Genomic DNA, 15,605 nt, shown 5'->3' with positions numbered 1-15,605 from the left:
GGGGGCTCGGGGGGGTTCGGATTTCAGAAATCCGAACCCGCTCACCCCTAATACAAAATTTGACCATATCTCACACAAGACACTGCAAAAACTTTAATCCATGCACTCATTATTTCCCGCATTGACTATTGCAATAGTCTCCTTACTGGTCTTCCCAAAAACAGGCTATTGCCATTACAATCCATTATGAATGCAGCTGCAAGGCTTATCTTCCTTGCCAAACGTTCATCGTCTGCTGCCCGCTCTGTCAGTCCTTCCATTGGTTGCCGGTTTTCTACCGTATTCCATTCAAAATACTGTTACTTACACATAAGGCCATTAACCGAATTACACCAACATACATCTCTTCACTCATCTCAAAATATCTCCCAACCTGACCTCTCCGCTCAGCACAAGATCTGCGTCTATCATCCCCGTGCATTACTTGCTCCCATTTACGGTTACAGGACTTTCTTTGGGCTGCACCCACTCTATGGAATGTCTTACCACGCACAATAAGACTTACCTCTAGTCTTCAATCCTTCAAGCATTCCCTGAAAACTCACCTCTTCAGACAAGCTTATCAGATTCCAGAACTGACCACATAACCTTCATAGCTTCCATGTCTTATTACATCCCCTCCCACAGTCTACACATAACCTCACATATTATCTTTCTTTCACATACTCCTGATATTTGGCCGACATTCCTGTGTGACTGGATCATGCAGCCCACAAAGAAACTCTGCATTCTGGCTCGACCAAAATTGCAATATATAGCACCTATCCTTGTGTATCAATGACTATTTCCCTATAGATTGTAAGCTTGCAAGCAGGGCCCTCTTACCTCTATGTCTGTCTGTTATTACCCTGTTTTGTTCTATAAATGTTTCCAATTGTAAAGCGCAACGGAATATGCTGCGCTATATAAGAAACTTAATAAAATAGGCTGCCTAACAATTTCTTTAAATTCCTGATTGATTGCAACATTTCAACACAGCTATTTCTTCTTATAGATGTAAAGAATTTATGATTGGATATAATACCAGTGTGCTTAGCAATCTTTGGACTGATGACTTTAATGGCAGAAGCTATTGAAAATTATGGGGATCGGCAGTTACTGCAGAAGAAGGTAATTAATGTGATGCTACAGTTAAATGATACATTGTATATTTTTTTATTTACAATTATAAATGATTTATACATCATTGGCGTATCTCTAATGGGTGTACCCATAAATTAAACGTAATTCCGAGTCCAGCAGATCAGCAGAAATCACTGGAAAAATGGCAGCCATTTTCCCAGTGATATTTTAATGTGCAGTATAGAAGTCACTGGGAAAATAGCATGGGCACCATATTCCCGGAGACCAGCATATGCGCAGTACACTCTGGCACAATGCCAAAGCTTACTGCGCTGCCAGAGAGGAGGGGGCCTGTACAGAGGCTGCACACAGGTCCTCTCCTCTCTTAAACCGCCAATGATATACATTGTATTCTTTCCACAATGGTAGCTTATTTTCTAAACTTGTTCTCTTTCTCCACAGTCATTAGATAAGGATGCAAATATACAACATGGCATCATTAAACCTGTGTTCCTTTTTTGCCTATGACTAGACAGTTAACATGCCTCCCAATTGTGCATCTTATGAACCCAGATCCCTTCCTTCTGGTCACTGCTTTTGACAGTGAATCACCAGGGGAAGAGTGGTTTTCTGTATCATAGATGATTGATCTGATTTATTGTGACCACACTAGGGTAGTGAGACAGTGCCATGGCACAGGGCACCGCAGGGCAGGGGGTGCTGTTTGAGCCTGTCAATTTTCCTGTTTATTATCATTCTCACTTGTAGGGCACAGGGCACCAAAAAGTCTAGTTACGGCTCAGGTCAACCACTGTAAACTCATCTTTAAAATATTCATAATGTCAAGTCCAGAGCCGTAACTAGACTTTTTCGGTGCCCTGTGCCAGAGAGAGCATTGGCGCCCCCCCTATTTTTTAAATTGGACCATGAGATAGTGCACCTGAAAAAGGGCCTTGGCCTCATAGGGAAGGGCCACGGAAATAGGGGAGGGCAGAGATGCTGGTTATAAAAGAAGAGGAAGCTACAACAGCGCCCCCTGCTCTTCGGTGCCCTGTGCCATGGCACTGGCCGCATTACCCTAGTTACGGCCCTGGTCAAGTCATCCACTGTGTGTATTACATGAAGAGAAAATAGGGCACCCCCGATGATGCCAAGGCTTGCAATTCCAAGGGACTGGGTACATGAATTACATTATCTACCAGGCAGGGGCCCAACTAGCTCCTGTCCAGAATTAATTTTTTCACTTTTATTTATTTTTTCTACTTTATTAGAGTGCCTGTCTATGACAGTCAGGCCCTGAGTGCAGCCAGCTTGTCAACGACAGGAACTACCATTAGATGTACACATACTTGCCTACCTTCCTGCATTCTGCGGAAGTCTCCAGTTTTAATGTGGGGGCTCCCACTATCCCAGAAAGTAAGGAGAATCCCCTGGTTTCCCAACTGCCCCATCTAAAATCTAGACTGCGCATGCCTCTCACACACCAGCCGACAGCCTCGCCCAGACAGAACCCGCCGCCCTCCCTCTGACTCATCGCTATCGGGGCAGAGAGAGGTGACAGGGGCAGGCGTAGTGCTGGGTTATATGTGTGAGAGGGAGGAGATTGGGGTAGAGCTGGGGTATATGTGTGAGAGATAGGTGGATGGGGCAGGCCCAAAGCCGTAACTAGACTTTTTGGTGCCCTGGGCCAGAAAGAGCATTGGCAATCTTTCAAATAGGGACATAAAATTCGCATGACCTCATGTGTAAGGGCCATGACCGATCTGAATTGTCCTGTACAGAGATGAAGGAGTACCGATCCCTTTGTACTACTGTTATCCAGGTGTCACTGCCAAACAGTGTGAATCCAATGGCTGCAGTGATGATACACAATAATTAAGCAGAATAATTCCCCAGCTCTAGATGTAGGCGAGCACTGGTAAAGCTGCACCTGCGGCAGGATTGTCCATCAGAACAGCCAAACGTAAACCTGGAGCCGGCAGTGTAGATCACCGACTAAAGATATAGAAAGAGTGCTGCTTGTAGTGTATATGCATCAAATAGCAGCGCGAAGATTCGTTAATGTTCCCTGTGCTGGTAGCTGAACTCACCAGCAAGGGTACTCGAGGTGTACTGATAACACCTGGGTCGGGAATCGGAGGCTGTGTTCAGGGATGCCATCAGAAATTGTGAGGCAGATAGCCGTATGTGTTAAATAAAAGAGGATGTGACCAAAGGTGCTTGGTGAAGTCGCAAGATGGATGGGGAGCAGGCCAGGGAGCAGATAGGGAGGCCAGAAGATGTCAGGGATAAGAAGAGGAAGCTACAAGTGAGAATGATTATGAACAAAAAGTTGACAGGCCCAAACAGCACCCCTTGCCTTGTGGTACCCTGTGCCATCGCACATTGCTCCAGAATCCTACCACATCTCTCCAGCTTCCTGCCCCCTGTGTCTGTCAGCCTCAAGCCCTCACCCTGTGTCCATCAGCCTCCCCCTCTTTGTCAATCAGCCTCCCCCTGTGTGTCAATCAGCCAGCCTCCCCCTGTGTCTCTCATCCTCTGCCTCCCCAGTCACCTGCCCAGCCCAGCCCAGCGCAGCTCACACTTATCTCCTGCTGCTGCAGCTTCTCCTCCTGCAGTGCTGCTCCCAGTCCACTCCTCTGCGCGTCTTCACATACAGGCAAGCAGAGAGAGCGTGCGTGTGGCATGATGTCATCACATCATGTCACGCTAGTGCACCGTAAAAGTAGTATTATTCCTCCAGTAAGGACCTGGATTTGCATATGCTAGGTGCGAGCAAATGCATCTAGCGAGCGGGTCTGAATGAGCTCCATATGCCCCTGAATCATAGGAAAATCATAAGGCATGTATTCAGAACACAGTTTCTTTTCTGATTGGTCCACATGGTTCAGTCTGCTGCCCAGTAAATTCAACAAAGTGCTGAGAAGGAAGAAGATGCTAACTGACTGGAAAGCAGGGGATACATTCATGTGGAGAAGTGGTAGGTAGGGTGAGAGTCAGGACCAGCTCCAGGGGGAGCTGCGCCTTGTGCATGATGGGACTCATGCGTCAGTTTCCTGTGCGCAGCAAAGCCGTGCTTGCCCGAAAAATGGGGGCATGGCCTATTTATCATAAGCCACACCCCTAACTGGCGTTATTAGGGGTGTGCCAGTGTGGCACGTCACCCGTTAACGTCAGGCTGGGGGCGAGCCCAGCACTACGTCAGTAGCTGGGCTGCCCCCAGCTCTCTTCCTGCACTGAATGGATGGCGTGTGCATGCGCGCGGCATCCATTTCTCTTCTCTAGGGCCGGCGCCGCCACACAGCTGCAGACGTGGAGGTGCCCAACCTCCCTCGGGACACTTCGTCCCACAGGTGGAACAGCGGGGCAGTGCCCGAAAAACGGGACCGTACCTTTGAAATCGTGAATGGTTGGGGGAGGTACGCCCTCTATGGAGTGGCGCCCCTGTTCGACCGCACTGGTCGAACATGCCTCGAGCCGGCCCTGGTGAGAGTCATTGATGATTGCTGCCTGCAGAATAGGAATTTATGATGAGGAAAAGAAAGAGCTGGAATATGAAATAAGAATTTAGTTATGGGGACAGAACAGCAGGGATGGATAAGAAATCTGGGAAGCAATTAGAGAGCTAGAATAATAATAAAAAAAAAATGATGCAGAGACAAGGGCCCACAGAGGAGAGAAGGAGTTTAATTTAGAAAATTAGTAGAGAAAGATCTTAGGAAAGAGTGTGCTTATGGAAGATGATGATATATAATTAAGGGAGCAAACCAGTGGGGTAGAAAAGAAAGACCTGGGGAGGGGTAAGTGGGCTAGGAGAGAAAAGAGACAATGGGACTTGTAGAGTGAAAGAAAGAGTGAAATCTAGGTGGAGAAAAATTATTTTGAAAACTTAATAAGTGCATTGTTGCGAGGGGAGTGGCTTGTACAGCCAAGATGGCGGACACAACTTTGCAGATCTCCACTTGCATCTATCATCCTAGCCAGCCTGCTCACGGCTATCCGCTCCTCAGCAACTCTGCCACACCTGGGCAGACTCTGCCACATGTTTCTTGGAAAGGTCAGGGTTGGCAACTGGGCTGTCTAATTCTTTTCTCTTCCTCCTCAATTTTTCTTTAACTGCAGTGGATGCAATAGGGGGGAACTTTCCCTCTGCTCAGCACCACCAGGCAGTAAGCTGTAAGCGGGTGCTCCGGCAAGATGGCGCCAATCATTACTGGAAGATGCAGATGAAGTGACTAAATCTGGCTTCCCCAGAAGGGTGTCTGGTGTCCCCAAGGGCCATTCGGATGGGCTGCGGTAATGTTGGGAAAACACCAAGCCACTGGTGCTGTAAGCCTGCTCCATGAGCACACTGAGTCCCATAAGGAGGCTGAGGTGCCTGGGGAAATACTAAATAATGCAAAAGACTAGAAACAAACAAAAGCATCCTAACATCTTGGTGCCTCTCCTGCAGGCACTACATTAAAAAACTGAGTTGCAGGTGAAGATGGTGGGGTTTAAGAGGGAGGGTAGTTTCAGCAGCAACAGAATTATCTATTTGTTGTCTACTCCTCAGCCTTCCCACTTAACCCACTGATTCCAGTGTCCTCCAGTTAGGACGAAAGAGGAACCATAACAATCTTTCCTGAGATCAATATTATTTGTGTGCATGCCTGATTATCACAACTGTTAAAATCGTGCATACACAGTAAAAAAAAAAGAAAAGGAAAATTCAATGCATGCGCTGTGGAGCGAGGGACAACGTTGAACAAGTGGGTTCTATCAATAATTTGTGCCTTAAGAATTGATCCAAAATCAGAATGTATTGCTAGATGAACATCTTTCTTTCAGGGATACAAGCGCTCGACGACCATCCCTACTCCCAGGGCCGGCAACAGAGATCATGGGGACCTGTACACACTTAATTTTATGGGCCCCCCATCCCCAGTTCCATTGGTCCTCATTCTGTGTAACGGCCCACGGCAGTATACTGCTGACAAACATTCCACCACTGATGTAGTGTACACTCATGCCCAGCGACAGGTAGTACCATATTAAGGTCCACATAGGCCCGGTGCTGAAAATTATAAAGGGCCTATTGTGAGCATTGCATGTATTACATTAGGACTATCCCCTGACTTTCTCAGGACCTGAGAGAGTCGACTGATAGCCCTAATGTAATACATTACCCATAGATCCCAGGATTTACCATGATGAAATACATATCCAGTCACACACAATTCGCAGGGGGAAAAAACTTACATAAAATGTTTTTATTTCTTTAATTAAATTGTCCTACCTTTTAATGGAACTTACTGCTGTCTATTCCATATCCCACCGTCTTCATTTCTTTGAGGCTGTTGTTCTATCCAGAACTGACCTTGGAAAAAACAGGGGAAGGTAGTTTTAGAGAAGGGTTTAAAAAAAGCAATGATGAAAAAGTAAAATACGGTGCAGATATATATATATATATATATATATATATATATATTAGGGGTGAGCGGGTTCGGATTTCTGAAATCCGAACCCCCCCGAGCCCCCCCGATCCGAGTCCGATCCGAATCAGGCTCGACTTTTCCCGCCTGACTCGGATCTGAAATCGAGGCAAAACGTCATCATCCCGCCTTCCGAGTCTCGCGGGTTTTGGATCCTATATAAGGTACCCGCGTCGGCGCCATTTTCTCACTCGGCTGTGGACAGTGAAGAGGGAGGGTGGGAGTTAGGGCTGTGTAGTGTAGTGTAGTGTAGTGCTGCTGTTGTCCACTACTTCAAAGTCCATAGGGGCTGGCTGTGTTGTGCTGTGCTGCTGTTGTTAATAGGGGCTGTGTCCACTACTTCAAAGTCCATAGGGGCTGGCTGGACTGTGTTGTGCAGTCAGTTCTCCATAGGGGCTGTGTCCACTCCAAAGTCCTGTGCAGTGTCCCAGTCCTAAAGGGGTGCTGTAGTGTTGTCCAGGGGGTGCTCTGTCCATCAGGGGTGCTCCCCCCAAGTGCTAAAAAAATAATATATTTTCTGTGTTTGTGAATTGTGTGCGCAGTAGCCGCACGTGCATCAACAAAGTAGTGCCAAGCGTGCGCCTGTGTCATAAGTAAAGGGCCGGCTGGCTTGACCGTTAAGGGTGCTGTAACCCCCGAAAGTACACTCCAGTCCAAACCAAAAAAAAAATTATTTTCTGTGTTTGTGAATTGTGTGCGCAGTAGCCGCATGTGCATCAACAAAGTAGTGCCAAGCGTGCGCCTGTGTCATAAGTAAAGGGCCGGCTGGCTTGACCGTTAAAGGGTGCTGTAACCCCCAAAGAACACTCCAGTCCAAACCAGAAAAAAAATTATTTTCTGTGTTTGTGAATTGTGTGCGCAGTAGCCGCACGTGCATCAACAAAGTAGTGCCAAGCGTGCGCCTGTGTCATAAGTAAAGGGCCGGCTGGCTTGACCGTTAAGGGTGCTGTAACCCCCGAAAGTACACTCCAGTCCAAACCAAAAAAAAAATTATTTTCTGTGTTTGTGAATTGTGTGCGCAGTAGCCGCACGTGCATCAACAAAGTAGTGCCAAGCGTGCGCCTGTGTCATAAGTAAAGGGCCGGCTGGCTTGACCGTTAAAGGGTGCTGTAACCCCCAAAGTACACTCCAGTCCAAACCAAAAAAAAAATTATTTTCTGTGTTTGTGAATTGTGTGCGCAGTAGCCGCACGTGCATCAACAAAGTAGTGCCAAGCGTGCGCCTGTGTCATAAGTAAAGGGCCGGCTGGCTAGACCGTTAAAGGGTGCTGTAACCCCCGAAAGTACACTCCAGTCCAAACCAAAAAAAAAATTATTTTCTGTGTTTGTGAATTGTGTGCGCAGTAGCCGCACGTGCATCAACAAAGTAGTGCCAAGCGTGCGCCTGTGTCATAAGTAAAGGGCCGGCTGGCTTGACCGTTAAAGGGTTCTGTAACCCCCAAAGTACACTCCAAACCAAAAAAATATATATTTTCTGTGTTTGTGACTTGTGTGCACTGTGGCTGCACGTGCATCAACAAAGGAGCAGCGCCAAGCGTGCGCCTGTGTCCCATAAGTAAAGAGCCGGCTGGCTCATTTCTTAAAGGGTGGTGTAACCCACAAAGTGCACTACTCTCCAGCAAAAATAAAAAAATATTTTCTGTGTTTGTGTGCGCTTTAGCCGCACGTATATATCAATATAACATAAATGGAGGACCAAACTTTCTCCGATAAAAATAAAATAGGGAAAGATCAAGAACCACTTCCTCCTAGTGCTGTTGCTGCTACTGGGAGTTGTTCATCATCCCAGAGAGGAAGTAGGAACATCACTACTTTTACTAAACAATTGACCCTCCAACAGTCCCTAGCGATGAGGATGAAGTACGACAGCAGTCATCCTGAAGCAAAACGTATAACTGAGGCCTTGACTGCTATGTTGGTGTTAGACGTGCATCCGGTATCCGCCATTAGTGCAGTGGGATTTAGACAATTGATGGAGGTAGTGTGTCCTCGGTTCCAAATCCCGTCTAGATTCCACCTGCATCCTCAAAGCAGCAGCGACAAGCGTGCGTCTGTCTGTTAAAGGGTGGTGACACCCTCAAAGTGTGCTACACAAACAATTAAAATATTGTTCTTTTTTTTTCTGTGTTTGTGAAATGTGTGGGCTGTAGCCACATCTGCATCCTTAAATCAGCAGCGACAAGCGTGCGTCTGTCTGTTAAAGGGTGGTGACACCCTCAAAGTGTGCTACACAAACAATTAAAATATTGTTCTTTTTTTTCTGTCTTTGTGAATTGTGTGGGCTGTAGCCGCACTTGCATCCTCAAAGCAGCAGCGACAAGCGTGCGTCTGTCTGTTAAAGGGTGTTGTAACTCTCAAAGTGCTCCAAAAAATAAAAAAAATTTTTTAATGTGTTTGTGACTTGTGTGCGATGTAGCCGCACTTGCATCCTCAAAGCAGCAGGGACAAGCGTGCGTCTGTCTGTTAAAGGGTGGTGACACCCTCAAAGTGTGCTACACAAACAATAAAAATATTCTTCTTCTTTTTTCTGTCTTTGTGAATTGTGTGGGCTGTAGCCGCACCTGCATCCTCAAAGCAGCAGCGACAAGTGTGCGTCTGTCTGTTAAAGGGTGGTGACACCCTCAAAGTGTGCTACACAAACAATTAAAATATTGTTATTTTTTATTCGGTCTTTGTGAAATGTGTGGGCTGTAGCCGCACCTGCATCCTTAAAGCAGCAGTGACAAGCGTGCGTCTGTCTGTTAAAGGGTGGTGACACCCTCAAAGTGTGCTACACAAACAATAAAAATATTCTTCTTCTTTTTTCTGTCTTTGTGAATTGTGTGGGCTGTAGCCGCACTTGCATCCTCAAAGCAGCAGCGACAAGCGTGCGTCTGTCTGTTAAAGGGTGGTGTAACCCTCAAAGTGCGCTCCACAAACAATAAAAATATTCTTTTTTTTTTCTGTCTTTGTGAATTGTGTGGGCTGTAGCCGCACTTGCATCCTCAAAGCAGCAGCGACAAGCGTGCGTCTGTCTGTTAAAGGATTATATCGGTGACAGCATCCAAGTAGGCATGTCAGACAGTCCGTACCTGTACTGGCAGGAAAAAGAAGCAATTTGGAGGTCCCTGTACAAACTGGCTCTATTTTACCTGAGTTGCCCCCCCCTCCAGTGTGTACTCCGAAAGAGTGTTTAGTGCAGCTGGGAACCTTGTCAGCGAAAGGCGTAGGAGGTTGCTTCCACAAAATGTGGAGAAGATGATGTTCATAAAATGAATTATCAACTCTTCCAGGGAGACCAGCCTCCAGAACGTACAGAGGGACCTGTGGTTCCAGCAGGGACGAATTAATACTCTGTGAGGATGAGGATGTACACACTGAAGAGGGTGAGGAATCGGTGGATGAGGAGGATGAGGATGACATCTTGCCTCCGTAGAGCCAGTTTGTGCAGGGACAGATTAATTGCCAGCTTGTTTTGTGGGGGCCCAAACGAACCAATCATTTCAGCCACAGTTGTGTGGCAGACCCTGGCGCTGAAATGATTGGTTTGTTAAAGTGTGCATGTCCTGTTTATACAACATAAGGGTGGGTGGGAGGGCCCAAGGACAATTCCATCTTGCACCTCTTTTTTTTCTTTGCATTATGTACAGTTTGGGGCCTAGTTTTTCAAACTGCCATCCTGTCTGCCACTGCAGTTTCACGCCTAGATGGGTCACGTGTTTGTGCCGCCCACTCGTGTCGCTTAGCATAGTCATCCAGCTACCTCGGTGCAACCTTTTGGACATAAAAACACTATTGTGAGGTGTGAGGTGTTCAGAATAGACTGGAAATGAGTGGAAATTAAGGTTATTGAGGTTAATAATTGCATAGGAGCAGAAAAACCTACAAATTCTGTGATTTTAGCTGTTTTTATGCTTTTTTTCAAAAAAATACAGATCCAAAACACAAAACCCAGAACCCAAAACACGGAAGGGTGGTTTTGGCAAAACCAATCCAGATCCAAAACACGAAGAAAGATCCAGATCCAAAACCAAAACACAAAACACGAAAAGTGGCCGGTGCACACCCCTAACATATATACATATAAATTGAATATAATGATTGCAAAAGTTAGTATAATGATTATCTGTCTAATATACAGTATTAGGGGCCTATTCATCATACCTAAAAACTCTCTGGTGGTAATAAGGTTTAGAACTCGCATGGAGTTCTACCTAATTACCGGAGGAATTCATCATTCCTCCTCCCCAGGGCCGTAACTAGGGTAGTGCGACCAGTGCCATGGCACAGGGCACCGAAGGGCAGGGGGCACTGTTTGGGTCTGTCAATTTTCCTGTTTACTATCATTCTCAATTGTAGCTTCCTCTTCTTTTATCCCCAGCATCTCCTGGCTTCCCCTATCTATTCACTGGCCCTTCTCCATGAGGCCATGGCCCTTTTTCAGGTGCACTATCTTATGTCCCTATTTAAAAAATGGTGGGGGGGGGGGGCGCCAATGCTCTCTCTGGTTCAGGACAGCAAAAAGCCTAGTTTACGCCTCTGCTCCTCCCTATAACTATCTATTTCGAAAAGCTGTCATTTTTGCAATGACAAATGTTCAGGAAATAGATAGTTTTTCCTGCCTGCTCTAACTTACTGCAGCTGGAATCTGTGCTGCGCATGCGCTGTTACATCTGTAAAACCAGCGCATGCACAGCACTGCCTACAGCAAGTTTGTGTCCACCCCCTCCCCCCTCTGCATACCTCCCCCCCATCCCCGCACTTACCTGCCCGCTGCAGCGCACCCGGCTCCAGTGTCTGCTCTGGCACGTGTTCTCCCAGCAGACCACAGTACAGTTTAGGGGGAAAAAAAAGGTTTTTTATTCTATAAACTTTATTGTGTTCTGCTGAGAGAACACAGTGTCCGAGCAGCCTTCGTTGCCAGAGGACGGACCAGAGCGACGGAGTAAGAAACAGGTAAGTGTTACCTGCTATTCACCACCTCACAGTGGCGAATAGTAACTCCATCAAATTCTGAAAATACATAATTTTCGGAATTTGATGAATACCATAATTTCCATATCCCCATACTAATGTATGGGGAGTGTGGAAATTAACGCAGGGGAACTTAACCAGGAGATATCAGTGACATCTCCTGTGTTAAGTCTCTTCATTAATACTAAAATAATGGTATTTAAGGAAAATGTCCTTAAAAACGTTATTTTAGTGCTGATGAATAGGCCCCAGAATCTCTAAACATCTTATACAGAAGGTAAATGAGTTCTGTAGTTAGAAAGGATATTTTACAATAGTAATTGCCATTTAAAGTATATATTCTATATACAGACCCTGTTTACCTTTTCATAAGATGTTTTGATGTTTATATAGTTCAATAGGTAAACTATATTTTATAATATATACTAGCAGTAATGTAATCATAATATATATTCTGTTTGAATTATTCTTTTAATTTTACAATATAGTTTGTCTTCACCTTCCATATGACTGCATTTGCCCTTCTATGTCTGTATGTGCTTCTATGGCTCTGTAAGTGCTTCGCCATCTATACAGCTATATGTGCCTCTATATATCCGTATGTTCCTCTCTATGGGCCTGATTCAGCAAGGATCGCATATGCGAGTACACACGCAGATGGCCGCATAGCAGTGCGTGTGCACGAAGGCACCACTGCGACTGCAGACACCACGCAGACCCGTTGCAGTGTGTTTGACAAGAAGTGAGCATTTGGGGGAGGTGACGGGAGGGTGGTCGACAAAATGCAGGCGTGCCAGTGCGTTTGGACGCCATTACAGGGGTGTGCATAAATTAGCCAGTGCGATAGCATACACAGCCTGAGCTCTCACTGCATGCAAGAAGTTTAGCAATTTCTGAGTAAGGTCTGAACTTGTGTAAGTGAGCGTGAGGCTCCGTTGGTACTCAATGTTACCGATGGTTTTGCAGATTTGCAAGGTATTATGGATGTGAGACAGGGGAAGTGGGCGTCTTTATATTGGGCTGCGGCGGCATTGCGATTGCAGACATTAGCATATTTTCGCAGCAGAACTGCATGAGCGATTGCTACCGTGATCACATCTGTGATCCGTGCTGAATCAGCTCCTCTGTCCATGTGTTCCCCTCTATGTCCATGTGTGCCTCTCTCTGTCTGTATGTGACCCTGTCTGTCTGTAAGTGCCTCTCTATGTCTATATGTGCCTCTCTATGTCCGTATGTGCCCCTCTATGTCCATATGTGCCCCTCTATGGCCGTATGTGCCTCTCTATGTCCGTATGTGCCCCTCTATGTCCATATGTGCCTCTCTATGTTCATATGTGCCCCTCTATATCCGTATGTGCCCCTCTATGTCCAGATGTGACCCTGTATGTCTGTAATTGCCTCTATCTCTGTATGTGACTCTCTACAGTATGTCCTCCACCTATATGGTCTTTATTTTGCTACCTCCTGTTCCATGTTCTGTATTATGCTTCCCTTTTTTATGTGTTCCTTATTGTTCCCCATCTGTATTTTTTTAAATGTACACCTTATCTCCTCTTATATGTTCCTTTTTGAGCTCTTTATTCCCTTACTGTGCTCTGCATCCCCGTACTCAGGGCCTGATTCAGACCCGCTTGCGAGTGCATAGCGCTCGCAAGCTGGTCGATGGTCCCCCACTGCGCATGCGCACGCCAGCTCTGGCATGTGCATGTGCGAGACCTGGCCAGCAACGGGCACTCCGTCACTACGGGTCTCGCACCAAAGCAGGGCAGCTGTCGATTGTGATTGACAACTTGCCCCGTTTTGGAGGCGGGCAGGGGAGGTGGCTGGCCAAGCAAAGGCATTCCCATGAGAACGCCTGCCGTTTGGGGGCGGCCCCACTGACATCACGAGTGATGTCAGTGGTGAGCTTCCAGCTCTATTAGAGCCGAAAGCTCACTGGGGCTTGCTGGAACGAGACCCTACCACAAGGGTCTCGTCTTAGCAGAGATGAGGTCAGGTGTTGTCCAGGAGACAGGACCCATGCACCTCTTGAGTCAGTAGCCTGGATCACGCAGCGCTAGTTGTGGGCGGCGCATATTCAATTCCAGTATCTGGGGCATCGGAGTTAGTTCCGTCCCTTAAGTGACGTTACTCAACACCCCAGCGCAGGGGATGCATTTGGGCTGCGACAGTATGCACTGCAGTGCAAGGAGGGCATGTGAAGTCTTCTACCTTGCTGGCATCAGATGGAAGGGTTCACGTATGAGCAGAATCTCACATGGCCGCTGGTGGTGACCGGAATTAGTGTTTTCCATGCCAGCGGATCCTTGTTGTGGTGTGGGCCTATTTCCGTTATGTTTGTCTGTGGGCCCCTAGAATCTTGGGGCCCGGTACGCCTGTGCTCCTAGTCCCCGACCCCTGTCGCCGGGCCTGCCTACGCCACAGTACTTGTTATTTGTGTAAACCTTTTGACTACAAGGGGTAAATGTAGTAAGCTCGAATGATTTACAATGCGGCAAAATCGGCCATGAAATGCATATTCGGAATTTACCAAACGCTAAACTCGTTTGAGTTTGCTCCATTCGATGTCTAAATCTCGGTCGAAAACCCACAAAAATTGGACGAGAACATGTGTTCGAACAAATAGACCATCGATCCAACTCGGCAGCCTTTTGCCATAGACATCAATAGGACCTGGGAATTTACTAAGGATTCGTATTTGTCATCACGGCCGATAAATAGTGCAAATCGGCTACAAAAGACGCAAAAGTGAACCCAAATAGAAATCTCAAATAGAACACCTTTTTCAATTCGTGTTTGACATATGAATATACTTAACCATCGCTGACAACTCATTTTTTTGACCAATAAAATGGGAATAAGCACATGCATACACCTTTCTCCTGTTACAAAAATAAATAAAACATGGCTGAATTTTCTGTGCTGGATGAAGATCTTGTGGATGCTGTGAGATACCTGAGCCTCTGCCACCAGGCTGGAACAAACCAGGGTCATGAAACTGAACATGGTCAGCAGGTTGTGCAGGTACTGCAAGGCTGCACAGGCCTTGTTTCACAGGAGCACTTCAGTGTTAAGTATATCAACCATTACCTTTTTCCAATGACCAGATAATATACTTGTACAGCTGTGTCCTCATACATCAAAAATATGTGTTATGTGTAAGCAAAACGTTACACTATTCTTAGACCAATGTTGTGCATACACTTTAAAGCACTTATTTTTTAGCATTAACATGTTGACCATATCAAACACATTTAGCTTTAGCTAATACTTTATATATAGCAATGTGAATATTTATATCTTCTAAATTTTTAACTTACTTTCTTATGGGTTTCTTTTTTTACCATAAGCCCTATATTTATTATCTTATTAGATTTTTATCAAAGTGGAGATGTTGCCCATAGCAACCAATCACATTTGTAAGAAATATGTTACATTCAGCCAAATTTTTTGCTATGGGCAACATATCCACTTCTAATTTAAATTGGGAACCCCCAAAAAGCCAAACACTGATGTATGTGGCATGAAAGTGTATGTTCTTATTTTAAGCAGGACATAATGTACAACCTTAAATCATTTTTGTAGTTATTAATGTCAAAAAGATGTTTGATAATTTAGCAGACTTTTAATAAATGTGTTAAAAATTATTTATTTCCTTTATTTTTTGAGGCAGGAAACTAATCTAAACCCCCCAAAAATAAAAAAGTCATTTTACAAACATAAACAGGATAGATGGTCGCACCAAAGAAGAGATACCAAATGTCAGCTCATGCAACATGACCCATATTAATGCATATATTTGTTATAAATATTTTTATTATGTATCAATATTGCTATGGGGTGCTACTCTGGGACCAGTAATAGTAGCCTTCAGAAAGCAAGGAAAAAGTAGTCATAATATTGGAGTGCACTTATATTTGCATAAGTGTATTTATTATAAAACGTAACCTTTATTAGGTATTCTTTAATAAACATATAATTACAAACAAAATTCAGCAAAATAAAAATTGGTATAGATAAGTAAAGAAATTATTAAAACAAAGGCTGTGATTATCTCTGTGTCCCGTTTTCTAATTGCTGTTCTGTATTTACAGAGTGCTCATTCATATTACTGCTA

At 45.4% G+C, this 15,605-nt stretch overlaps 1 protein-coding gene across 1 annotated transcript in view; it reads left to right on the top strand.

The window, feature by feature from the left end:
• Positions 1–15,605, top strand: part of LOC148506752 (transmembrane protease serine 11D-like) — a 114,008-nt gene that overhangs the window by 40,812 nt on the left and 57,591 nt on the right. Inside the window, exon 2 of the mRNA XM_088446390.1 lies at positions 995–1,110. Within this exon, the coding sequence (XP_088302516.1) occupies positions 1,051–1,110 (60 nt within the window). The 5' untranslated portion in view covers positions 995–1,050. The remainder of the gene's footprint in view (positions 1–994; positions 1,111–15,605) is intronic.

This window comes from Taudactylus pleione, unplaced genomic scaffold (genome assembly GCF_031769625.1).
Source record: "Taudactylus pleione unplaced genomic scaffold, aTauple2 ptg000397bl, whole genome shotgun sequence".
Classification (NCBI taxonomy): Eukaryota; Metazoa; Chordata; class Amphibia; order Anura; family Myobatrachidae; genus Taudactylus; species Taudactylus pleione.
Note: the sequence above shows the minus strand (reverse complement) of the source record. Positions and strands in the feature narration are given on the sequence as shown.